Here is a 26,891-nt window from a genome sequence, read left to right as displayed (position 1 = left end):
AACTTTGGATAAACTTAACACTTAAAGATGTGCATTACACACATACACTTGTGTGCACACGCATGCACACATGTTACTTTTCATCAACAAAGCATAATAAAGCCTGCCCAAAAATAGTACTAAAGGATTTTAGGAAAATGACTGATTTCAGCTTCTTTTATGAAGTGCTTAGAAAGGCAGGGATGAACATAGAGATGAGTTCTTTCTTGGTGTGGACAACTATTTAAAGTGTGTATACAATTACACGTGTACATCTGGAAGGTATTAAATAAAACAAAATAGAAAATTTAGAAACAGTTTTTGTTTTGCTTTTTTAAGGATGCAGTTTTAAAAAAAATGTAAATGGAGAGATGGTTCAAGTGATTAAGAACACTAACTGTTCAGTTCCCAGCTCCTATAACCTTCTAAAATTCTAGCTGCAGGGAACGTAATAACTTCTCGCCTCTTTGGGCACATGCACACACATGGCGTCCACTTAACTCTAGCACACACATAAAGATAAATCTTTGTAAATTACTCTTCATAGTGTAGCATTTGCTTGTTTCCTCTTTGAGGTAATGTGTTCCTAGGTTGTCTCACCTTGTAGGCTACACTGGCTTTGAACTTGGAGCTATCCTCCTACCACTGCCTCCCAAATGCTAGGGTTATAAGTGTACCACTACACCTTGCTTTAGATGCTTTCATGAAAGAAATTTTCAAGTGTGCATTTTTCCTGCATAACTGTTCTAAGGAGGGGAGGGGAGTATATGGGAAGATATACACATCATGAGTGCAGACAGAGTGCAAACATAATTTTTTTCTTTTCATGCTTTTTAGCGATTAAAAAAACAGAATTTCAGATGTTTATTAAGATATATAATGAATGTGTTTTATATAGTTCAGATTATATTATGAACTTAAATAGAAAATGCATTGAAAAACTGACATTGCTAATTATATACTACAGATTGGGAGTAGAATTATTATGTTTGATTGAAGCATATTTAAACTTTTGATCTGGAATACAGTAAGAACAGAGTGTATTCACAAATTTGGAATGTGGTTATAAATCAATCTTTATGGATTCTAATTCTTCATTTTGAAAATGTATAATGGTGGCAGTTGGGTAAAAATTCCAGCTTTAAGTTAATGCATCTGTGTGCATTACATTCCTTCTCTCTAGATAACCAAGTAAAAGTGTTAACTGAGAAAAACAAAGAACTTGAAACTGCTCAAGATCGTAATCAAGGCATTCAGGTAAAACGCTGTCCATAATGAAGCTGATTGCAATTATGATACTTAAAGGTTTTCTGATCTGCTTTTATGTATTAGATAGAAGGTGCAGTGTTCCATAGGAAGCTGCCAGCATATATGTACTTAGAAATGTGTACATACAATTTCTCTGAATTGATATGTGGTGTATTATCCTTTGACTGGCAACCATAGCCCAGCATTCAGCATGTTTTGCTACAGTTAGGACCAGAGTTTGAATCCCTAGAACCCACATAAATGATGGGTGGCTGTGGCTGCTGTTTTATAATTTCAGGGCAGGAAGGAGTAATTGATCCCCTGAACTAGACTGTAAAAACAATATAGATTCTCTCTCTTGGTGTACTCTGGTTTCAATTGAAGCATTGCCTCCATGGATAAAGTAGAGAGCAATCAAGGATTCACAAAAGGCACCTGTATTCCCTGAGCTACCTACCACACTGGCCCTTGTTTTTTGGGGGTGGGGTGGGGTGGGTGGTGGGGAGCATTCATCTTTTTGAGTCAGGGTCTCTTTCTAAATAAATAAATCTGTTTTTAAAATGTTAAAGGGAAATAGAGGCAAAGGAAATATGTGTAAATGGTGAATTTTTTCTCAACTTATAGCAAAATGTAATTTGTTTCCATTTAAAGTTTAACTAAAGTTCTCTATATGAAAGTTGCAAATAAGCCATTAAGTCTGTTTTTAATATATGACTACTTTCAGATGATAGGGATATTGTTAAAGAGAAAACATGCAAAGGAAGTATGTTAAATAAATGAATGAGAGTACAAAATGTTTGTAGTAACAGAAAAGTGCAGGTTAAAGATGGTTATGTTTCATGTATGTGTTGGCAAACATTTCACCCCTCCTACTCTTTGAATACTCTGGCTAAGTGATTGCTATTGTTGCGTATAACTCTAAAAGCGTCTAAGTGATCATTGGCCTCCCTTGAGAAATAATTTGGACTAAAGTACAAGTGCAGTGATGGTTTCCACCATTTATTTTTGAAGACAATTTAGAAGTCTATTAAATACCTAAATATAAAGGCTATGTAAGTAATTAAGTTACTTCCATTTGATGAATGACACAAATTCATAAACCTAGGAAAAATGATATTAAAAGTCAGAAATATACATAGACGTGTTGGGGTCATGAGTGTTTCTTAACTTGTTGGTACCTAAGTTGTAGGAAAGAAAATATTTTTAAGTAGCTGCTAATGTGAATTGAATTGATTCAAGCACTTGTTTTGATTTTTCAACTGGTGTTCTTGAAACATGCTGTTTCTTGATATGACAGAGCCAGTTTACAAGAGCAAAGGAAGAATTAGAAGCTGAAAAAAGGGACCTAATCAGAACCAATGAGAGACTATCTCAGGAAGTTGAATATTTAACAGGTATGAAGAAATGTTTGTGCCTTTAACTGTATTCTTCGTTACTGGTGGTGCAAGGAGTTACTTCTGTTGCTGATATTTCTTGGTTATTTTCCTTTAGTGTGGAAGAGTTCAGTGTAATAATTCTGTTGTTTTTTTCCATTTTCTTTGAGTCATTATCAAAAGATTGGCCTGGCATCATATCACCTGCCTTTAAATTCTAGCACTCAGGATGCAGAGGCAGGCAGATCTGAGTTTGAGCTTAACCATCCTAGCTCAGTTTACATAGTGAATTGCAGGACTGCCAGAATTACATAGAGAGACCTGTCTTTAAATATGTAAATAAAGAGTTTTAAATGGCTGGGAAGTTTACCCATGAAAACTGAGTATAGTTGTGATTTGAGCTAAGTTCTACTACACGCACAACTCTGTAGTACAGTACTGTTTAGTTAGTCTTGTTAAACTTCCCAGACCATCTCACACTCACTTAATAGCCCAAGCTGACGTCAGATTTCTTCCCCCAAGTGCAAGGATTACAAGCATATGCCACCATGCCTGGTTCCTACAATGCTATTTATAATACCAAGTTGAAAACTGTTTAATTTTAGAGTTGTAAATGCTGAACTTCCATTCATTTTATGTAGATACCTTTACTATCCATAAACACTGTCTGAGAACCTAAAAGAAAGCCAGTGTTTTCAAACAAGCTGGAGCACAGGGAGCTTGCCAGTTGCTGTGCCACTAAGGAAAACCCCCTCCTTCAGCAACCATTAACTGCCAGTAATTCAGAAAGGGGAGGGGGTAAAGCCTCATGGGCCCTAGTCCCTTCTGTGATGAAGTGCCAACAGGCCCCAATTTCCTGCAAGTGTTGTGCAGGTAACCATATCTACAGTGAGGTCGTGCATGAGTGTCAGCTACTATAATTAAACTTGGTGGACCATGACAAGAAGCCATGGCCAGGTTGGAGAGGTGACAGGATAGAAATGGACTTCTGGTGAAGAAGGCCATCAGCAGAAAAGGAAGGAGATAGGGGAAATAGTGAACAAAATTACTAAGTTCATTTGACTTGTATGAAACTGTCAAAGAATTTCTAAAATAGAAAAAAAAACAGTTTAGGATATAGGAATATAAAATGTATCAACATGCTACTTTTGATATATTTTAAAAATCATTTAAAACTCAAAAAATGAGTTTTAAACAGTGAATTATACTTTCCCTTGGACTTCCTTTTTTTAAATTTCTATAAGTAAGGAAAAACTGTTCACATATCTGTGTTGTGATGTTGAGAGGTAATATTCAGCTTGGTACCTACTTTCCAATCAGAGAAGAATGTTTTCAGAGTATTTGTTAATTGTTTTGATTATCTAACTGCTGGCATTTGGAATGATTAAATAAGTTATTTTCGTGAAAACATGGTTATTAAAGAACAAGAAGTACTAAATATGCATTTTTGTAGAAGATTTTTGTAAGTCTGCTTTTTAAATGGTTATCTTTAAAACTTTTAGCTCGGGCTGGAGAGATGGCTCAGAGGTTAAGAGCATTGCCTGTTCTTCCAAAGGTCCTGAGTTCAATTCCCAGCAACCACATGGTGGCTCACAACCATCTGTAATGGGGTCTGGTTCCCTCCTCTGGCCTGCAGGCATACACACAGACAGAATATTGTATACATAATAAATAAATAAATATTTAAAAAAAGTAAAACTTTTAGCTCTTTAGGAATCTAGCTGGAAAGTTAAAGTTAATTGTGGTATTTATAAAGTTAAATAACCATTAAATTAATTCACTTGGGTGGGTGTACAAACTTTGATGCTACCTGGTGCTTGAAATTACTCAGTACTTAAGAGCATTGGCTGCTGTGTAATGCACTGGTGTTTGGTTCCTAAATCACCTGTAACTCCAGTTCTAGCAGATTCGCAAAACACACAGTACACACACAAAGACACACACACACAGTACACACACACACACAGTACACACACAAATAAACAATAAAATCCAAAGGTTTTGAATAGAAATTTAGTTTGTAATTAACTATAAAAAAACCAAGCTAAAATAGGGGAGTTGAGAACCACTTGGTTTGTAGGTTTATAAGTCTGCTAATATATTTTGATCTTCATTCATGCGAGTATTAAATAGTTGTTATTCTTAAATGCTCACTCTCATCCTTTCTAGAGGACGTTAAACGTTTAAGTGAAAAGCTTAAGGAAAGCAATACAACAAAGGGTGAACTTCAGTTAAAGTTGGACGAACTTCAAGCTTCTGATGTGGCTGTGAAGGCAAGTAGTAATTGATTCCCAGTGAATGCAGATTCATATGCTATGGATCTATTTGTTATTGTAATTTTTGTTCTCTTAATAATCTATATTTATATTCTGAAATGAAATTTATGTGTCCCTGAGCTACAAATGAAAGTTTTTTTAATAGTTATACTTAATGTTACTTTAAAAAATTTTTTTAGTATCGAGAAAAACGCTTAGAACAAGAAAAGGAGTTGCTGCTCAACCAGAACTCATGGCTCAATACAGAGTTGAAAACCAAAACTGATGAGCTATTGGCTCTAGGAAGAGAAAAAGGAAATGAAATTCTGGAACTTAAATGTAATCTTGAAAACAAGAAAGAAGAGGTGAGTAGTACAGTTATCTTCTTTATATTGGGCATGCGTGGCATTTGTAAATTCATTAAGTGACGGTGTCCTGCGTGGTTAGTTACAAAACCTGTGCTAAATGTGATCAGCAGAACTCATCTTAAACTAGGGAAATAAAGAAATCCATTTTATACCACCTGTTTTCTAATGTTAATCCTTTCTTTCCAGAGATATTATGAAGCAGCCCTAATTTCTTGTGAATCATATTCAAACAAATTATTCCATCAATTCCTTTTCTTCCTTACTCTATTTTAAAGCTTTGACTTACAATAAACTATGCTAATTTGCATTGCATGACAATGGAAGTAAAACACAAAGACAGCATCAGGCTAATTAACTCCTGCTTATGTAATTTGGCAGTTTTCTCCTATTAGTCAGTCATAACCCTAGATCCTTTGCCCCACTCGGTTACTATAGTGATGTAGGTGCAGTGGAATGTCTGTTTTCTTGTTATTCTTACTGAAATGAGACATTTGGTGCACTGAATGGCTGCATACAAACGTAGAGAGATTGCTATGATTCCTATCATGAAAGTCATTCCAAGAGACTAAAATATGTTTCATGCCCAAGTCAAATAAAGAAATGAGCATCAAGTAGAGGCTGACCTGTAAGAGGAGACTCCATGTTTTAACTGTTCGTTAGGGTTATAAATTTATCTACATATGTTTAAAATTATCTTTGCTTGGATTTTCTTTGGTCTTTGGTATAATTTTTCTGTGAAACTTTGTCTATAGTTTTTGCTAGTTTGAAATTTTAGCAAAAAAACATTTGTGTGAATCCAAACACCTAAAACCTACATAAGGATCCAGGTGTATGATTTGAATGAATGGGTAACCAGTTGGATTATCTAAGGTTCGTCATTAGGTTGACTAGAGTATCTCTAAGATAACATAAGGATTTATATTTAGTATAGTATGTCCAGTTTTCTACTGTTTCCTGAAGATGATTTCAATTATGAAATCTTATCGTGGGTGAGTAGAGGTGTAGCCTGTGTAAAAGTGGAAGAAGAGCAGATTTGTGGCAAAGAAGTCTTGTTGCATAATCTCTGAAGCCAAATGTGTTACTTCTGAGGAGCATCACTCTGGTGAGATTTCCATTGAGGGCATAGAGTGGGTATACAGTCCTAGAACTTTGGAGAGAAGACCTGCAGTTTTCCACAGTGTAGGTGGTATGAGTTTGGTGTGAACCTCCAACAAGGTTCAAGAGTCTTTTGCTGGATGGCTGCCAAGAGACACAGTGTCCAGGTTGTACACCGTGAAAGGACTGGCTGCCATCACGAATTGATGGTGATATTGGCGTCTTTCACTGAATCCGGTAGCCTGATCTTAAAATTATCTGAAACTTGTACTTTATGAGAATCTTTTCAGTGGATTTCTTCAAAAGTAATCAGTTTTTAGTTATATCCACTGTCTGAACTAGAAATGATCTTTCTTCTCCTGCTTCTGGGGATGAAGTGTGCTCAGTGGTGTTTCCTGTGTGAAGCTAGAGTGTTGTCCTTCAGTTGTAAAGTAACAAAGGGCAGAAGGGCAGCATCAAGGCCTTTCCCTGGCCCCTCAGTGCTCTTTTAGAGACTTGTAGGTAGACTTCAGCTTGCCCTGGGCTCATAAAGTTCATGGTTGCTTGGCTGATGGGCTTGAGCAGGAACACCATGGAGACTGGAGTGTGTACTAAAGGAATTTCATGACATTGCGGACGGATGACAGAAATAAGATCTTACTTTCTTAGTCACACAGACTTATAAATTACCTTTTTGGAGGGGGTTATTTTGCTTTTGATAGTACAGATTTCATATTAAATTGATCTCAGTTGTTAATGACACCTTCCCCCATCTGTTTTTAGGTTTTGAGACTGGAAGAACAGATGAATGGCTTAAAAACATCAAATGAACATCTTCAAAAACATGTGGAGGATTTGTTGACAAAATTAAAAGAGGTACATACGACGGCTTGAAAATACTTTCTGTTTTGATTTTTTATTTTGTTGTGGTTTGGTTTAGTTTGATTTCAGAAGGAGTCTCCATGAAGCCTAGGCTTACCTTAATTATGTCTTGCTATATAACCGAGGAGAGCATTGGGCTTTGTTTTTTTGTTTTTTTGTTTGTTTTTTTTTTTATTTTAGAACCTGTCCTGGAATTTGCCTCGTAGACCAGGCTGTCCTTGAACTCACAGAGACTAGTCCGCCTCTGCCTCCCAAATACTGGAATTAAAGGCTTGCACCACCACCACCTGGCTTGAGTTTTTGGCTTACAGGTGCACTCCTGACGCATCTGCTTTTATACAGTGCTGGGAATCAGCATTCTAGTTGGGATTCACCCAATCTTTCTGGTGGATTATTCCTGGATTCTTGGACTCTGACACTGCCAATGGAGCTACATGCCAATCCCTGTAATAAGTTTCATTTACAAAAATATTGAAACATGTATGCTGGTGATATTTGATAAAATATTGTTGAATATTTTTAGTATTTTCAGATAAGATCTTACTATGTTTTCCAGGATAATCTGTACTCCATCTATAGTTCAGTGTGACTTTAATTCATAATCCTCCTCAGTTCCTGAGTAATAAGATTATCTGCTTTGACTACCACTAATGGCATGGTTTCATCTTTCTCCAGCACCCATAAAACAACCAGAATGTCTCCAAATGCTTACTGTCAGAAATCTGTTTCAATTGTTATCTTTACAAAATGGACTTTCTGTCTTAATGTTTCATAAATATCTAAATAGTTCAAGCTGTACCTTCTAATGTGCAGATTTGATACATTTGGGTTTTTATTTTATTTTAGGCCAAAGAACAGCAGGCTAGTATGGAGGAGAAATTCCACAATGAGTTAAATGCTCACATAAAGCTCTCTAATCTGTACAAGGTAAATACTCCACCATACACATCAGCATTCTGATGTTGATACTTGGCTGGTGGTGACTTTATAATTAACTTCTAGAGTGCTGCCGATGACTCAGAAGCAAAGAGCAATGAGCTGACTCGGGCTGTGGATGAGCTGCACAAACTTCTGAAAGAAGCTGGAGAAGGTACGATTTAGGGTGTGATAATTTGATTTCATTTGCAGGTAAAAAGTACATTTCTGTTTAGCTGGTTTAATTTAAAAGTAAGGCTTTATTGGAGACAAAATTTGGTATGGAATAAAGAACATAGGTTCAGAAAATTTATTTTAAAGTAAATAGTATATTTTAAAATACAGATGGTAAGATGGTGGCTTGTTTTCCTCTTTCATCTTAGAACAGTTTGGGTACTCTTCTTACTCTAAGTTTTGCCTTTCTTTTCAAGTTGTCAGTTATTAAACCTTGAGGGCTTTTCTTCCCGTGTGTGTGTGTGTGTGTGTGAGAGAGAGAGAGAGAGAGAGAGAGAGAGGGGGGGGGGGGGGGGGGGGGCAGGCAGGCAGACAGACAGACAGACAGACAGACAGAGACAGAGAGCGCTCCCATAGTGGATATAAATTCTTATGTGCTCTTAGAGATTCTAGTTCACCGAATGATAAACCTTAGATAATCTAAGTGATTGCCCATTCAAATTATATGCACCTTTATTTAGGTGGTAGGCTTCTAGATTCACACATAGATTCCTTATTAAAATTTCAAACTAGCAAAAACTATTTTCACAGTTAAATTATGTCAAATCTGAAGAAAACTCCAACGAAAGATAATTTTAACCACATGTATATAAACTTGTATCTCAAGGATTGGTGCCAGGACCCATCAAGGATACTTAAGGATATTCAGTTCTCTTATTTAAAGTGGTATGGTACTTGCTTGTAATCTACACACATCTGCCTATCTCCCTTAAGTCAGCTTTAGGTTATTCACAATACCTAATGCAATGTAAGTAGTTCTGCCTTATTGTTTACCAGAGGGTGTCAACATAGTCTGCATATTCAGTAAAGGTACAGGGGTTTTTTTGTGATTATTTTTAAAAAATATTTATTTGTTTGTTTGTTTGTTTATTATGTATGCAACATTCTGTCTACGTGGATGCCTGAAGAGGGTACCAGGCCTCATTACAGATGTTGTCAGCCACCATGTGGCTGCTGGGAATTGAACTCAGGACCTTTGGAAGAGCAGGCAATGCTCTTAACCGCTGAGCCATCTCTCCAGCCCCCTTTCCTGATTAGTTTTAAGCCACAGTTAAATCTATAATATGGAATTCAGGGAAATGGGAAGCCGACAGTGTTTATGATCTTTGTCTTTGGCTTTATCATTAGTTATCTTTTCTACTCATTTCTTATGTTTTGAACTAAAGTCCAAAATTGTTTCCAAAGATGTGTCTAGTACCCCCTTTTCTGCCATTCATATTCATAGTCTCTTGTGTTTTCATTGGTAAGAGGTGTCGAAGAGACCAGACCCGTCAGATTGAAGCATTTCAAGGCTGATAAGGAGATCTAGGACTTCCAGTGGATAATACCCATCAAGTGTGGTTTCTTTATAATTTAATGTTGTCTCCAGAGGGAAACATTCTTACTATGTTATGGTTAATAAACTGCAAGGTTTTTAATGATGTATTTCAGTATTCTCTCTTTAAAAAATGTGTTTAGCCAACAAAACAATACAAGAGCATCTTCTACAAGCTGAAGAATCTAAAGACCAAATGGAAAAAGAAATGCTTGAGAAAATAGGGAAATTGGAAAAGGAGTTAGAGAATGCAAATGACCTGCTTTCTGCCACCAAACGTAAAGGTATGACTAACACATACTGGTTAATTCCTTGAGCTGCTAAAACCTATCTAAACATGACAGCTTAAATTAAAATAACAGCATTTCTTTTTCATGCTGAAATACAGGAAACTTAATTGATTATTTGAAAAATAACACACTACATTTCTTCAGCATAATCAGATAAAAGTGCCATTTGATCACATTTGATTAATTCCTAGAACAGTTAATTGTAATCATGTGGTCTTCATATTTGTGTTATATTTGAAGTACAATAAGTAAAATGCATTTAGTGTCATTTATCCTTCACTTTAAATATTCATTAATGACTTTCAATTTTTCAAAAAGGGAAAAAATTTTCTCTGTTTGCACAGGGGCTATATTGTCTGAAGAAGAGCTTGCAGCCATGTCTCCCACTGCAGCAGCTGTAGCTAAAATTGTAAAACCTGGCATGAAATTAACTGAGGTAAAAAGCAGTAGTAGATTCTGTTTCATTATTACAGAAGTACTCGGATGTCTCTGATGCCTATCTCTCTCACCCCACTTTATTCTTAAATTTTATCTGGTGACTAGTAGATTGTTTCTTTTGTTTGGTTGGTTTTTGGTTTTTTTGTTGGTTTGTTGTTGTTGTTTTTTTTTTTTTTTTTTTTGACAAGAGTTTCTTTTTGTGGCTCTGGTGCCTGTCGTGAACTGACTTTGTAATCCAGACTGGCCTTGAACTCACAAGCCTTGCTTCCCTATCCCAGTGCTGGGATTAAAGGCGTGCCCCACCACTACCCAGCAAGCAGATTGTTTCTTAAGAGGTATTCTTTGGTCAGTTATGTGATAAAAGAACATGAACTTGGTTCTGTCCTCAAAATCCGTGGTGAGAGAAGTAGCTCACAAAGTTGTCGTTCGACCTCCACATAAACACTGTAGCATGCATCTGCACACATAGCTGCATCACACACACACATACAATAATGTTTTAAAAATAAACAGGGGATGCTGGGACTAAAGAGATGCCTCAGTAGTTAAAAGTGCCTACTACTGTTGCAGAGGACGCGAGTTCAATTCCCAGTACCCATGTCAGTCAGTTCACAGCAGCCAGCCTCAGCTCCAGGAGACCTACCATCCTCTGACCTCCTCATGCCCCTTCACCCTTAGGCACATACCTCTCCTTGCCCCCATACACGCATATACATATAATTAAAAGTAAGAAATAAGTCTATAAACAAATGAATTTTTAAACTAAGTTTAGTTCTTTGTATGTGGAATGTAACAAATACTTTTTTGTAACTGGTGAGGCATATTTGCTGTGAGCCTCCGTAAACCTTATACTATACTGCTGTTGTCACCCTTCGGCCAAGTGAAATGACCACCTTTTCCTTTTCTGCTTCCAGTTATACAATGCTTATGTGGAAACTCAGGATCAGTTGCTTTTGGAGAAACTAGAAAATAAAAGAATTAATAAGTACCTAGATGAGATAGTAAAAGAAGTGGAAGCCAAAGCACCGATTTTGAAACGCCAGCGTGAAGAGTATGAGCGTGCGCAGAAAGCTGTGGCAAGTCTATCTGCAAAGCTTGAACAAGCTATGAAGGTTGGTTCCATTTCTGAACTACACCTCTGCACAGATGCTAACAAAACATCTTTTACTGGGTGGTTTTCCTTGAAGCTTTGCCTACCCCCCACCGTGACAGTGTCCCTTTCACCCAGCTCAGCTGTAAGAGCCTTGTGCATATTCTAAGGCCGTTGAGAGGTAAACCTTCATGGACCGCTCTTCAAATGTTTTAATAGAGCATTAGAATTTTGCAAATTTAATGTAACCATTTTTTCCTAGATGGTTTTGATGGCCTGTCCAGAAATGGCTATTATGTTTGACATTAGGACACAGATTTTTTTATATCATTTTCAAAATTTAACCTATCTTACTGTGCATTATTTTATAACAGTTCCTTTGCCATGTTAAAAGTTCCAAGAAGTTCATGAATACTTCTTGAAGGATATGTTTTACTTAATGATTGAAGCTAGTTTATACTCTAAATACTTATTACAGAGAGGTCTTTAAGATTTGTGCAAGAACTTTATTGAGAAAATGCAGATAAATGAATTTACTCTGCTATTATTAACTTACTTATTTTCTTCTTGAAGAATAGGAGTAAATTGTACCCTTAATTCAGAATTAAATCTTTTCTTCTGTTATAATTTAGAAGCCAGTAAAATGCAGATGTAGCTCATGAAGTCTTGTTCTATTGGAGTCATTTACTCATTTTGTCCTAAGGGAATGTTGGCAGTCTGACAAATTACCTGCTAGTGCTGTTTTCAAAGAGGTCTCTTAGGACCAATTAGATCTTTAAGTTTCTCTGGTGTCTGAAGTGGGGGTAATTAAAGGGCAGAAAGACTTATCAATTAGAAAAGCAGCTTTCCCCTTAGAAAACAATTTGTTCCTTCACTTTCATAATAATAACAGAAGGGCTTAAAGGTCATTTCTGTATATTTTCATAACTGGAATGTTCTGTCCACAACATGTATCATGTGTTCTCTAGTGTAAATCTTCAGTGCTTTTTTTGTGAGAGTCTAATTGTAACCTAACTGCATCTGTGGTGCAGTGTAATACCTCTTGTTTTGGACTTGGTAGGTTTAGGAATGCTGTCTTTTATGAGTGCTTGTGTCCTTTATTGTCACATTCTTTTCCTCTTGTATTAACTTATTCATAACTTCTTAAAGGTGCATGAACCACCAAGATATATTTTAAATTATGTGAAAATAACTGTATGAGCCTAAATATGGAGATACAACAGATACTTAAATCCATTTGGTTTTGTTCTCGTGGCGGATGTTCTTAGAATTCTGCCTCTAAACCTCTGTTACTGCGATGTGCAACCGCAGAGCCCTGTGCACCTTCCCCGTGGCCACTGTGTAGTTGCTGTTTCTTTGTAAATGTGCTGCTGATGCATTTAATCAGGTCTTCTGTGTCTTGCCCAGCATATTTAATTTTGACATTTTCAAGTTGATCAGTCTAACCATGATTACTACTGTTGATCTTCTGGTCATGAAGATTTGGGGGTCAGTTAGTAATATATTGAATGTGATACTATTTGCAACATTGTACTTGACAGTAAACTTGATAAGGGCACAAAATGTTTGGTTGTCGTCCACACACACACACACAAATCCTTGAAGGTGATCCTGACTCTCTACTTATTTTTACATTTTCAAGGAGATCCAGCGATTGCAGGAGGAGACTGATAAAGCCAACAAACATTCATCAGTACTTGAAAGGGACAATCAGAGAATGGAAGTGCAAATCAAAGATCTTTCACAACAGGTAAGAGTATTTTGTATGCTTTCTGGGTTTCTTTGTAATACTGACTGCTCAGTAGTGCTTCAGTCTGTGTCCTAATGTCTATGACAAACCTTCTGAGAAAGGTGTAAGGTATTCTAGTCGATTAATCAGATTCTGTTTTGTTTGCTGATACTTCAAGTTGACCTTGAACTCTTAACTGTCCTTCCTCATTGTACTGAGTACTGGGATGTCAGATGCATATTACCTTGTATGCTCTCTTCACCCTACCCTATAAAATAAACACAAAATAGTTACTCATAATTTTGTTTTAGAATAATAACCAGATTTCTGGAATTACAATTTTCTATTTTTTAGTAAATTTTCTTTATATTAAAAATAACTTTCATTTGAAATTTTCTTAGATTTTAAAAATCTAAAGTGATAAATTTTTATTTTTTTAAGATAATATGTGTTAGCATTAGTTGCTTTTATGTTTAAAAATTTTTTTAATCTTTGTATAAATAATGCTATCATTTGAAATTTTCATTTCTTCTAGAAGATCCCAAACCAAAGCTTATATTAGTAAATGAGCTTATAATCGTAACTATTTAATGACATTAAATTTTCATTCGTAGATTAGAGTTCTCTTGATGGAACTTGAAGAAGCACGGGGTAATCATGTAATTCGCGATGAGGAAGTCAGCTCTGCAGACATAAGTAGTTCATCTGAAGTAATATCGCAGCATCTAGTATCTTATAGGAATATCGAAGAACTTCAGCAGCAGAACCAGCGTCTGTTATTTGCTCTTCGAGAACTTGGGGAAACACGGGAAAGAGAAGAACAAGAGACAACTTCCTCTAAGTAAGCAGCAAGCATGTCAGTGTGCTGAGCAATACTCATTAGATACTGAGGATATAGTGACTCAGGAAAATATTGCTAAGTACTGTGAAATTATTTTTAATAGGGAGGTAGACTTCAGTTTAATGTAACTAGTGCTAAAATAGGTAAAAGCCTATCAATAGTAATGTGTAACTTGATAGACTTCATATAAGTTAAGAAACAAGTCTTCATGGAAAAAGTATGTGGGATTTACTCAAGTAGCGTACTGAACTTTTATAAAGATATAATGTGTTAAGGAAGAACGGACTTTAGAGCAAGAACATTGAAGTTTAAGTTGGTTTAATGTTGACAAAGCTTTTTCAGATGCTGTTGATAGATAGGTCCTGTACAATAGGAGCTGTGAGAAGTGATTATTAGCAGAAGAAAAGGGAAAGGATAGGAAAATAGTAAACATGAAAGTAGAAAGTATCTAGATGAAATAGAATAGAAACTACTCACCTCTGAACATGGACCCACAAGTATCCGTTTTCTGCAGAATTACTGAGCTTCAACACAAACTTGAGAACTCTCTCACTGAACTGGAACAGCTCCGTGAGTCGCGACAGCATCAGATGCAGCTTGTTGATTCCATAGTTCGTCAACGTGACATGTATCGAATTTTATTGTCACAAACAACGGGAATGGCCATTCCACTACAAGGTAGGTTTTATTATTTCAGGAAAATATTTTAGAAATATACTGGTGAATAGGTTCTATAACAAAGGCAATAGCTACTCTAATGAGAGATTGATTTCATCTACTTGTGTGATTGACTATAACGTCACCGGTTTTTAAGTGTCATTTTGACATATTCCTAGAAATAAGAAATTGATGAATACTGTTGAAAATATACTTCCTAGAATTAGTGAGTTGCAGGGTTTTTTCCTTGTTTTATTATTTTTGTAATTAAATAAAAATACAAAACCAAGAGTGATCTGTGGGTGGGTGTGTGCAGGCGTGCGCACATGCACTCACACATGAAGGCTGTGTGAGGTCAAAATAATTAGTGGGAGTTGGTTTTCTCACAGTGTATGGGTTTCAGGGATCAGACACAGGTCATCAGGCAGCTTTTCCCACTGAGCCATCAATCTTTAATAGTTTTTAATAGTGTTATTCTCTGAAAACTCTAGTAATAATTTGCTTTTCACTTGTTTATTTAGTAATGATGCTTTTGCAAATAAATCTTAAAACTGATTATGAATGCAAGCTAAGCATTTTATTGGTCTTTTCTATTTTTCTGAAGCTTCAAGTTTAGATGATATTTCTCTTCTGTCAACTCCAAAACGTTCAAGTACAGCACAGACTGTTTCTACTCCAGCTCCAGTACCTGTCATTGAATCCACAGATGCCATAGAAGCCAGGGCTGCCCTGAAACAGGTAGGGGCTACGATACCTGGTTAAGGTCAAAGGTTAGTTTCAAAATGAGTTTTTAAGGAAAATAATATCCCCTAATGATCTACCATATTTAGTTGCAGGAAATCTTTGAGAACTATAAAAAAGAAAAAATAGACAGTGAAAAATTTCAGAATGAGCAGCTAGAAAAACTTCAGGAGCAAGTCACAGACCTGCGCTCACAAAACACCAAAATTTCTACTCAGCTAGATTTTGCTTCTAAACGGTAAATTTTCTTTTGTTTGAGAATTAATAGACATTTCATTATACATATCAGTCAAGTTCCAGAATTAATGTACAGTAGTGTTACTTTTCTATGGAACATGGCCCAGTTTAAGACACTGTCATATCATACTTCATTCCTTAGCATTGACTGCAAATTCTCCTAGGTAAGACCAGGAGTGGATTTAGTAAGTTGAGGTTCATGTGATGAATGCTACTGGTTTCCTTTCCTCATATTGTTTCTGGAGCTCTTTCTGGGGGAGGTGAGGAATGTGAACTTTTTGAGACAGAGTCTCACTGTATAGCCCTAGGTAGCATAATACTCAGTGAACCATACTGGTTTCAAGCTGGTCATCGTCCCGCCTTGGCCTCCCAGTGCTGGTATTGTGAGTGTGTGCCTCTCACACTGTATAGCCCGGGTAACCTGTAATCAGTAACCAGGCTAGCCTCAAACTTGAGGCAGTCCAATGCTAGCTAGTATTATAAGTGTGTGCCACCAGGGCTGTCATTTTTGGAGCTTTTCCTTCATTGTGGTTATGTATTCAAATTACACTGACATTGTTTTCAGTACAACTTTTAATAAGTTATTCAGTATGAAATACTGCCTTATTTATAACTGTGATTTTAACTGCTAAATGAGGGGAGTATGGAAGCTTCAGCGTTATTAGACAATTCAGAGACCTAAGAATTATTTGTCTTTATTCCCAGTTATGAAATGCTGCAAGATAATGTTGAAGGATATCGCCGAGAAATAACATCTCTGCAGGAGAGAAATCAGAAACTCACTGCAACAACCCAGAAGCAGGAACAGATCATCAACACGATGACACAAGACTTGAGAGGAGCCAGTGAGAAGCTTGCTGTTGCAGAAGTGAGACTAGTACCCACCCCTAGCTGGCTTGTATTATTAGTGACATTTGATGGCACTGCATTGTGTGGGCTACAATACATATTTTCCAAATAGTCTGTCTATAGCCATACAAGACTTCGTATAAAATTTTAGTTGAACATTAAAAAATAAATACTCCCGGATAAATATAAAATTGGATTTTGATAAAAGCAATATACCATCAGTTTTTGGTTTTTACTTCATAAGCTAGGTGCTATTTGTCATCTCTGTTAGGAGAAATGTGTTCAAGAACCTAATAAGTAATTTGCCTCTTGAAATAATTAGTGGTACTTGTAGTCACTGATTGAGTTTGCCTGCTACATTGTACTTTTTTTTTTTTTTTTTTTTTGGTTTTGTTTTTGTTTTTTTCGAGGCAGGGTTTCCCTGTAGTTTCTAGAGCCTGTCCTGGAACTAGCTCTTGTAGACCAGGCTGGCCTTGAAATCAGAGATCCGCCTGCCTCTGCCTCCCGAGTGCTGGGATTAAAGGCGTGCGCCACCACCGCCCGGCCTCTACATTGTACTTTAAAAGATCTTGCTCTACTTCATGATAGGAAATAGGAACTTTTTTTTTTCAAACTAATAGTTTTTTTTAATATTTATTTATTATTTATTATTTATTTATTATGTATATAATATTCTGTCTACATGTATGCCTGCAGGCCAGAAGAGGGCACCAGATCTCATTACAGATGGTTGTGAGCCACCATGTGGTTGCTGGGAATTGAACTCAGGACCTTTGGAAGAGGAGGCAATGCTCTTAACCGCTGAGCCATCTCTCCAGCCCTCAAGCTGATAGTTTTAAGTTTTATGATTGGCAATTAATATTATTCAGGACTAAATCCAAATACTTTGAAAATACTGAATTTCAAGTCACTCTTTCATCTATCTTGAGACAATGCACTTTTTCAGGAAGGAAGGAATTCTGACTAGAATAGTCATTACTAGGAAAGAAGTCCTTTGAAAGAATTTGGATTACAGAACTTAAGTTATGTTAATTTGATAATGGCATAGTTACACACATAAATGTTCTGGTGTTTTGGGTGTGGGGTATTGCATCATTTTATTTTTGTTATTTTTTTAAATTATGTGGAGATGTGTATCTATCTGTATGTGGAGATGTGCATCTATCTGTATGTGGAGATGTGTATCTATCTGAATGTGGAGAGGTGCATCTATCTGTATGTGGAGATGTGCATCTATCTGTATGTGGAGATGTGCATGTAAGTGCAAGTGCTTGAGGAGACCAGCGGTGTTGGACCCTCAGCTTGGGTTAGAGAGGGCTGTGAGCGGTTGCTGTGGGTGCTGAGCCATTTTGACAAGCAACAAATGCTCTTAACCACTTAGATGTCTCCAGATAGGATTATACTATTTTTAAAGAATAACTTGTTAGAGCAAAGTAATTGCTACTATTAGTGTTAAGTCATAAACATTTTCCTTTGGTTTGTTGATATTCCCAATCATTTTTGCTTTATATTCTATACATGAAACTGGAAATGATATTTCCTTGATCAAGAGATGTAGTCTAAAGTACATTAAGAAATACATAGTAAAGAAAAGTTGATTTTAATTTTGTAAGTATATTACATTTGACACAATATTTCCCAACATTTTTTTTCTCTTGTATTCATTTTAAGGTAAGAGCAGAAAATTTGAAGAAGGAAAAGGAAATGCTTAAATTGTCAGAAGTCCGTCTGTCTCAGCAAAGAGAGTCTTTATTAGCAGAACAGAGAGGACAGAACTTATTGCTGACTAATCTACAAACAATCCAGGTAATCAAATGAAAAACACCTGAAGTAGTGGTATTCCTTGTACCTTCTTAAATTTCCTAAATAGAAAATTTATGTTCTTTTTTCCATCCATTATTATGATCATTTAAATTGGAGGTGTGATAGAAATTTTTTTTAAAGAAAATTCAGAAGGAGAATTGATTGAAACAATGTAACTGGCATGTCAGAGCCTTACAACTGTTTACTATATATATCACTACTGTAGTGTTTCTTGTTTATATATTTCACTACCGTAGTGTTTCTTGTTTACTATATATATCACTACTGTAGTGTTTCTTGTTTACTATATATATCACTACTGTAGTGTTTCTTGTTTACTATATATATCACTACTGTAGTGTTTCTTGTTTATATATTTCACTACTGTAGTGCTTCTTGCCTCCACTTCCACACCATCAAATAAATGAGTATTTTAATATCAGAAGTTGCCAATACTTTGGAAATCTACAAAGAAAATCTTTTCAATTCTAACTTCAACATGGACTATAATTTCATAATTCTTTATAGCCTCTAATATTGTTTGTTTCACTTTATTTCTTTATTGATAAGCATCTTTACTTCTTTTCACCTCAGGGAATACTAGAGCGATCTGAGACAGAGACCAAACAAAGGCTGAGTAGCCAGATAGAAAAACTGGAGCACGAGATCTCTCACCTGAAGAGGAAGTTGGAGAATGAGGTGGAACAAAGACATACACTTACTAGGAATCTTGATGTGAGTATCAGCTTCTGGGTGTGTAGTTTTTGGTACTGTTATGTGCAGAAACATTAAGTTGAAACATGATTTTATAAACGTTCTTACAGACTCAAGTATTCCTAGTAATTTTTATTCTTTAAAATCTTAGTACATTATGTAGTACATATAATCACACCTGTCCACTTTCTCATTCCAACTTCCACTGTTGTCCCCACCTTCTCCCTCCCAACTTCCTGTCCTCGTTTCCTTAAATTGTTATTAATAATCCCTACTTCATTAGTGGTCCCATAAGCCCATTTCTGCAACATACTTGCAGCCACATCCCCAAAGGAGAATGGTTGTCCCTCCTTTAGCAGCTGTCAGCTGCCAGTAACCTCTTCCTCATCTATGCTGGCATTTGCCTGGCCTGACTTGGGTACATACCTATTGTATACGTAGGTAACCTCATGTTTGAAGGTAATATATACAATAGCCATTTCGTGACCAGAGTCAGCATTTCCCAGTTTGCCTACCATCACCTGTTGGCTGTGTTTCCAAAATGTTCTCTGAGCCTTAGATGGTGGAAAGTTGGTATAGATGACCTGTCCATAGGTGAACACTCATGGGTCTGCATTAATCACTGTGCACTGCAAAAAATAAGCTTCTCTGACTAAGAGAAGTTGAAAGCAGCACAGAGCAATGTATATAAATATAATTTATATTTATATAAATATAAATATCAATTATTAGAATGCAGTTTGATAAAATGACCATTTAATTAAACAACAGCAATAAGTTTCTACCTGGGGGTATGAGCTCCCCAGTCCCCAAGGCTTTTGACCAGCCTTACAGTGCCAGGCATGGAATTTCTCCTGTAGAACATCTGAAAGCAGTTTATTACCCCATAACCATCATGCCATTGTTGCACTGGTGGGCACTTCTTACCAAAAGGTTAGTGTTACAACATGTCTAGCACTGGGTAAGAAAGGACATTAATGTCCTTCTCACCAGCCCACATAGCACCATCTGGTATACAGTGTAAGCTGTCCTCCAGGTAAACAATTTCCTGATCAACTTAAGGTTGATTTCTCTGTCCTGCAGCTAACATGAGTGGCGTCATCAGCTATAGGATCTTAACTGTCTTACTTAGGATGGACAACCGATAGCATTTTGTCAGGGATGTCAAGAGCCTTTATAACGAATTGTTGTGGGCCATTATGCAATTACATCTTATAGCAGTTGTTAATTCAGATGTCAGCCCACCAGAGAAATTATTCTCAGATTGAGGAACCCTGCCAGGCAGGGCCTCAGGGGCACTGGCTCTGAAAAGTATTGCTTTCATCTTGAACTTGAACAGCTTGAACAATAGCAGCTATGATATCTGTTCATAACAGATATGATACATTTTCATGTGATATGTACATGTAATCTCATGATTACATCTCAATCTTATGGGTACATATATCTGGTGTAGTCAGGAAGATGACTTGATTTAGCTATATAGTTTTGATATATAGAAAATATACTAGGGCATGCTTCATAGCTAGATATATTTGTCCCCCAACGACTATAGACACTTAAAAGCCTGCTTGCTCCTTTTGCTCAGACTAATTGCACCCAATTAGCTCACTTTCACCTCAGAGCAAGTTCAAACTAGACTAAAGGCTTTTTGTGAATAGATTATACACCATAGAAATATGCTTTTTACCGATGAGCTCTTATAATCTTTATATCACTTGAAGGTTCCTGTAAGGAGAAGAGACTTTAGAATCAGTGACCCTGAGGCCCTACCTGGCAGGGTCCCTCCATCTGAGAATAATTTTTCCAGAGGTTGACATCTGAATTATCAATTACCATAAGCTGTAGTTGTTTCATGGCCCACACTTGCTCGTGATAAACGTTGTTGACAGCAGTAGTCCTGGAAATTTCTGACCAGAGGAATTAGATACTAAATGTTTTGTGTGGAGTTTTCCTGAGCTTTATTCTGAAAGGCAGTAAAGTTAAAAATAGTTGTTTCTTCCCAGTATTGTTTTTCATGATATATTATGCAGATCCAGAGTGGTGCTTAGTTTAGATTTAGTTATTCCTCACCACTAATGCAAGCCCTTTGTAAAGTACTAGCTCTGCAGTGCAATGAATATATTTTTTTCCATTTGGCTACTCTTAACTTTCAGGATTAGGCCCTCTTCATTGTGATGTGGAAGACCTGCACATCTCCAGTGTGCTGGACATTGACGAGTTGCCCTCTGATGCAGGGGTCTCTTTCTCTGCACAGTTTATCTCTGCTACTCTGTAGCATGAACTGGAGATGTGTTTTGGTCTCCCGAAACTTTCAAGTTCTATGTTCTCAATTAGGGAATCTGCCAAAATCTCATCATTTTCTTTCTTGTGATATATTGCAGAGTCTATTTCAGTAAGCTAGGCTATTCTCCTTACACTGAAATCATGACGGTAACATGGGCTTTGTCTTTTTTAAGAATTTCAGGGATTCTACCCTTGCTGAGTAGGGTTCTAAGGATCCTTAGGAAATTTCTTTTAGCCTCTAGATACATAGGAACTTACATATCATCTTTATACTGTTAATGAATTTGTTTCTTACAGGTTCAACTGTTAGATACGAAGAGACAGCTAGATACAGAGATAAATCTTCACCTGAACACAAAAGAATTATTAAAAAATGCTCAAAAGGAAATTGGTACACTGAAACAGCACCTTAGCAATATGGAAATCCAGCTTGCTTCTCAGTCCTCACAGAGAACTGGTAAAGGTAAAGAGAGAGAGTAGCTTGGTGTAGTACTAAGAACAAAGCAAGCTTCTGTAAGCTTATGCCCTATCTTGTAAATAAATCCCCTCTTTGTGTGCACTAATGAAGGCTGAAGAAACACATTTTACTTTCCAAGTAGAAAAGCTCAGTTTGGGGCTTATAATTAATTTGGAAGACTTGGGAGTTCAAACAGTTGTTTGACACCAGGCTAAGATATGTTTTGAGTTCCAATCTTTGAAGCCGCTGGCTCTCGGTATGGAGTGGTATATTTTTCTGTGACTCAAACCCAGAACATTACATATATAAAACAAATTCTCTCCAACACTAAAACCATTTATTGATACTTACAGTTTATTTTTTTAAATATGCGCTTGTCTTAATTAGGGTTGTTACTGCCATGAAGAAGCACCATAACCAAGGAAAACTCTTACAAAGAGAAGCATTTAGAGAAATGCTTACATTTCCAGAGGGTTAGTTCATTGTCATCTTGGTGGCAGGCAGAAAGGCGTGGTAGCTAGGTCAGTCAGTCACTGAAAGCCCTACATCCTGATCTCCAGATCTGTGATCAGAGAGAGGGGCCGTGGGCCTGGCATAGGCTTTTGAAAGCTCTCAAATCCCACCCCCAGTGACACATCTACTCTAACAAGGCAACATCTTCAGTCCCTCCCAGTAGTCATATACATGCATGCAAGTATAGGAGCCCAGGAGGGGCGTGTTTCATTTAAACCACCACAGGGGTTTTTACTAACTTTATGATAAGGTACTGTCAAAGAATTCCTAATTTGTGTTCGTTAGTGTCCTTGGATTAAATATTTCATTAGATTCTGCTGTCATGCATAGATCTGCCGTTTCAAATTTAAAACTTTTGTTTCCATACAGTCTATATAGTTTGATAGATAGTAGGAAAACGTGGTTGCGGGTGTATAATACCTACATATTTAGATACAGATGTCTGGTACTTGTTTAAGAGATGTATTACTATCTAATAATCCCTTCTTACTGATATTTTATAACAGCATTATTTTCAACCTGCAGTTTTCTTGTCTATATATTTTAGACTAAACAAAAATTGAAATAAACTAAGATTTTGCTTGATAATCTCAAATATTTTTAATTTTTGTGATGAGACTTCAGTCATTTTGAATTTTTGGAATCAATGACATAATAGAATACTTTTAGATTTTCCTTCCTTTTTTAGACCCTGGCTGTCATGGCTCTGGGTGGCCTAGAACTTACTATATAGATCATGCTGACCATGAATCAGCCATATGCCTACCACGTACTGGTATTACAGGCATTTGCTGCTATGCCTTGCTTAAATTTTTATTATGATATTTAACTCAGATTCAAACACACTTTATAGATAATTTTGGCCTTAATCCTGATTTCGTGTACTCTTGATAGTAACCATCCATAATTCCACTTAAAGCATTAATTGAAAATATGTATTTTATTAGAGCTTTTTATGTCTTCCAGGGCAGCCGAGTGACAGAATTGACGTCGATGATCTTATGAGTCAGCTAAGGCAGGCTGAAGAGCAGGTCAGTGACTTGAAGGAGAGACTCAAGACCAGTGCTAGCAATGTGGAGCAGTATCGGGCAATGGTGACTAGTCTGGAGGATTCTCTGAACAAGGAGAAGCAGGTATGTAAAGAACTTACTATGTGTAAAGCAGCGTGGTATGGGTTAACTGGCATTATTCTTCTTACTGCTGGAAAGTACTTGGTTCTAATATAATAAAAACCCACAAAACTTAGAAAGCAAGGAATAGGTACGGATCAGACATGGAGGAGAACGAATATTATGAGTTACCTGCTGCGTGTGCATGCTTCACATGACAGGTGACGGGGGGCACCTGTGAGTAGAGGCATATGGGTAATATCATTACAGGTGACAGGTAGACACCTGTGAGTAGAGGCATGTGGGTAATCTCATGACAGGTGACAGGCAGGCACCTTTGAGTAGAGAAGCATGTCGATAATCAAAGGCAAGAAACAGGTGTCAAGCATCAAAGAGAGGCTTGACAGAGGCTCAGAGGGTCTTCAGAAAAATATGTTAAATTATGTCTGTGAGCTTAGGTGGGACCATTGGTTCGTAATGCGTCATAGTTAGAAATTTTTCTTCAAAGATTAATGTAGTAGATACATTGCTGTGGAGGCTATAACAATAAGGTCACCATTTTAGAAAGTTCTTTTGTAATTGGCATCAGTGTATATCAGTGTGTAAGGAAAATATCTTTTAATGAGAGACCAAGTAGATTTGGGCAAATGTATAAGAGGCTGGACAGGGAAATAAGAGATTTGGATTTCAGTACAAAGAAGAACAGGTGGAAAGAGAAGTTAAACTTCTAAATGCATATGGCACATCTGCTTGGCTAATCAGCATTTGATGGATTCTGTTAGTATAAGACAAATTATAACTTTAATTTGGTTCCAGTTTAGGTTGAAAAAAATACTACATATGATTTTTAATCCCTTTTGTTTCTTACTGCTTATGATCAAGGTGACTGAGGAAGTACATAAAAACATTGAAGTTCGTTTAAAAGAATCAGCAGAGTTTCAGAATCAGTTGGAGAAAAAGTTGATGGAAGTAGAGAAGGAGAAACAAGAGCTTCAGGATGACAAAAGAAAAGCCATCGAGAGCATGGAGCAACAAGTGAGTTCACTAGGATCCATAGTAATTTTCTTCCCTAAAAGTTTGAATTCTTTTTACTAGTTCATAAATTATACTTTGGCTTATTTCAGTAGAAAATTGGTTGAATGCATACCCATCAATTTTAATTTTATATTTTTGTTCGGTGTATCTGGATAAACTTCCTTTTGAAAATTTTAGACATTACAGTTGCCTATCAGTCCTACCTTTTAAGAAGCTCTGCCTCAGCTGGGCGGTGGTGGCACACGCCTTTAATCCCAGCACTTTGGGAGGCAGAGGCAGGCGGATCTCTGTGAGTTCGAGACCAGCCTGGTCTACAAGAGCTATCTAGCTCCAGGACAGTCTCTAAAGCTGCAGAGAAACCCTGTCTCGAAAAACCAAAAAAAAAAAAAAAAAAAAGAAGCTCTGCCTCTCTGCCTCACATTTTTTATACTGGTAAGCAGAGGATATGGATTAGTAAAAACTAGAGTATGTCAGATTATAGCTGTGTGGATAGTTGGACATTTATCTTAACTATTTTCAAGTTTGTTGTTAACTCTGACTTGCTCTCATTTGTTTAGTTATCTGAATTGAAGAAGACACTGTCTAGTGTTCAGAATGAAGTACAAGAAGCTCTGCAGAGAGCAAGCACTGCTTTAAGTAATGAACAGCAAGCCAGGCGTGACTGTCAGGAACAAGTGAGTGTTCTCCTAACACTTCCGAGCAGTGAGCTTCAGCCTCAGTATGGATTCCAGCTTCTGCATAAAATGCCAGACACATGAAACCCCAGTGCTGCGGGAGGTGGAGGGACACTGACCAGCAGACAGGGTGCCGTGGATGACCCCGCCTGGGAGAGCTAAGGTGGAGAGTTCTAGAGCAGGACACCCAAGTCCTCTGACTGTCACATGTGTGCACACACATAAAAATACCTTGTGTGTGAAAGTTTTACTTGGTGGATTTTAATCTGTGTTGATGGGGGATTGTTGATTACAGGCTAAAATAGCCGTGGAAGCGCAGAATAAGTATGAGAGGGAATTGATGCTACATGCTGCTGATGTCGAAGCTCTGCAAGCTGCCAAGGAACAAGTTTCAAAAATGGCATCAGTCCGTCAGCATTTGGAAGAAACAGCTCAGAAAGCAGAATCACAGCTGTTGGCATGTAAAGCATCTTGGGAAGAACGAGAGAGAGTGGTGAAGGTACTGTTGTAGATTACAGTGGAATGCTTAGGAGAAATGAACGTTCCTGTTGATTTTTGGTTGTTTGGTTTTTGTTTTTCTATACACTTGGGAAACCATTATCATGGACTCTTGGCTTGTAGGATGAAGTTTCCAAGAGTGTGTCTCGCTGTGAAGATCTAGAGAAACAAAACAGACTACTTCATGATCAAATCGAAAAATTAAGTAATAAGGTGGTTGCCTCTATGAAGGAGGTTGTCCAAGCACCATTAAATATCTCTCTCAATGAAGAAGGAAAATCTCAAGAACAGATTTTAGAAATTCTTAGGTAAGTCAAATACATTTTTAATGTGGTTCCATAGTAAGACAATAAATGCAACATTGTAAAAGTCATTCCGCCTTAATTGGCCAAGCAGCCTAGTGGTCCCTAGGGCGGTGTTGGTATATTCCTTTAATCCCAACACTCAGGAGGCAGAGGCACCCCTGCCTCTGTGAGTTTAGCCTGGTCTACAGAGTGAGTTCTAGGACAGCTAGGACTGTCTTGAAAAACCAAAAGCAAAGAAAAAATAGAAGAAAGGACAGTTAGATGTCTCTTGTCATTTTAAAGAGATATTCTTTGTCTCACTAACCCCAGCTCTTTCCTCTCAAGTGTTGGAAATGATTACAGATGTGTGCCATTGTGCATAACCTAACAACAGTGTATTTTGGTTCTTGTCATATTATTGATTGTACCTTTGTATGCATGCTCTTGCCACAGTATACATGTTGAAATGGAGAGTGACTTTATGGAGCTGGTCTTCTTCCACCTTTATAGGGTTCCAGAGTTCTGAGATTTGCATAAGTGCTTTTACTTTCTGAGTTATTTTGCAGGCCCAGGATAATATTTTTCTAATGCTCCTGTCTAGCCCCATAACTAAAAACTACTCCATCTTTGAAATATGAAAATAACTATTAAAGTGAATGCTTTTTGTCATCTTAAGAATTGCCCAAGTTTTACAATACTAAATATTTAGCATTCTAAAATTTTAATATTTGTATTCTTGTAGGTTTATACGGCGAGAAAAAGAAATTGCTGAAACTAAGTTTGAGGTGGCTCAGGTTGAGAGTCTGCGCTATCGACAAAGAGTTGAACTTTTAGAACGGGAGTTGCAAGAACTTCAGGATAGCTTGAATGCAGAAAGGGAGAAGGTGCAGGTATGTACATGCGCTACATACCTTGAAAGAAGCTCACTTTTTTATTTCCACCATGTTACAGAAACGTAATTCAGTGTCAGCATTCGGCTTAACCTTGCAAATTCGTTTCATAT

The 26,891-nt window shown here is 37.0% G+C and overlaps 1 protein-coding gene across 1 annotated transcript in view; it reads left to right on the top strand.

Moving 5' to 3' along the window:
* Tpr (translocated promoter region, nuclear basket protein) overlaps positions 1-26,891 on the top strand; it is a 58,851-nt gene that overhangs the window by 3,401 nt on the left and 28,559 nt on the right. The window contains exons 4-28 of the mRNA XM_038349116.1: positions 1,163-1,236; positions 2,525-2,621; positions 4,770-4,873; positions 5,056-5,220; positions 7,081-7,173; positions 8,026-8,106; positions 8,182-8,269; positions 9,787-9,927; positions 10,278-10,369; positions 11,286-11,483; positions 13,104-13,211; positions 13,805-14,031; positions 14,546-14,709; positions 15,293-15,426; positions 15,519-15,667; positions 16,372-16,534; positions 18,187-18,321; positions 18,913-19,053; positions 21,616-21,781; positions 23,255-23,421; positions 24,280-24,432; positions 24,990-25,106; positions 25,402-25,605; positions 25,728-25,912; positions 26,631-26,778. Of these exons, the coding sequence (XP_038205044.1) occupies positions 1,163-1,236; positions 2,525-2,621; positions 4,770-4,873; positions 5,056-5,220; positions 7,081-7,173; positions 8,026-8,106; positions 8,182-8,269; positions 9,787-9,927; positions 10,278-10,369; positions 11,286-11,483; positions 13,104-13,211; positions 13,805-14,031; positions 14,546-14,709; positions 15,293-15,426; positions 15,519-15,667; positions 16,372-16,534; positions 18,187-18,321; positions 18,913-19,053; positions 21,616-21,781; positions 23,255-23,421; positions 24,280-24,432; positions 24,990-25,106; positions 25,402-25,605; positions 25,728-25,912; positions 26,631-26,778 (3,494 nt within the window). The remainder of the gene's footprint in view (positions 1-1,162; positions 1,237-2,524; positions 2,622-4,769; positions 4,874-5,055; positions 5,221-7,080; positions 7,174-8,025; positions 8,107-8,181; positions 8,270-9,786; positions 9,928-10,277; positions 10,370-11,285; positions 11,484-13,103; positions 13,212-13,804; positions 14,032-14,545; positions 14,710-15,292; positions 15,427-15,518; positions 15,668-16,371; positions 16,535-18,186; positions 18,322-18,912; positions 19,054-21,615; positions 21,782-23,254; positions 23,422-24,279; positions 24,433-24,989; positions 25,107-25,401; positions 25,606-25,727; positions 25,913-26,630; positions 26,779-26,891) is intronic.

Source organism: Arvicola amphibius, chromosome 12 (genome assembly GCF_903992535.2).
Source record: "Arvicola amphibius chromosome 12, mArvAmp1.2, whole genome shotgun sequence".
NCBI lineage: Eukaryota > Metazoa > Chordata > Mammalia > Rodentia > Cricetidae > Arvicola > Arvicola amphibius.
The sequence above is the reverse complement of the archived record's forward strand: the minus strand, read 5'-3'. Positions and strand labels throughout refer to the sequence as shown.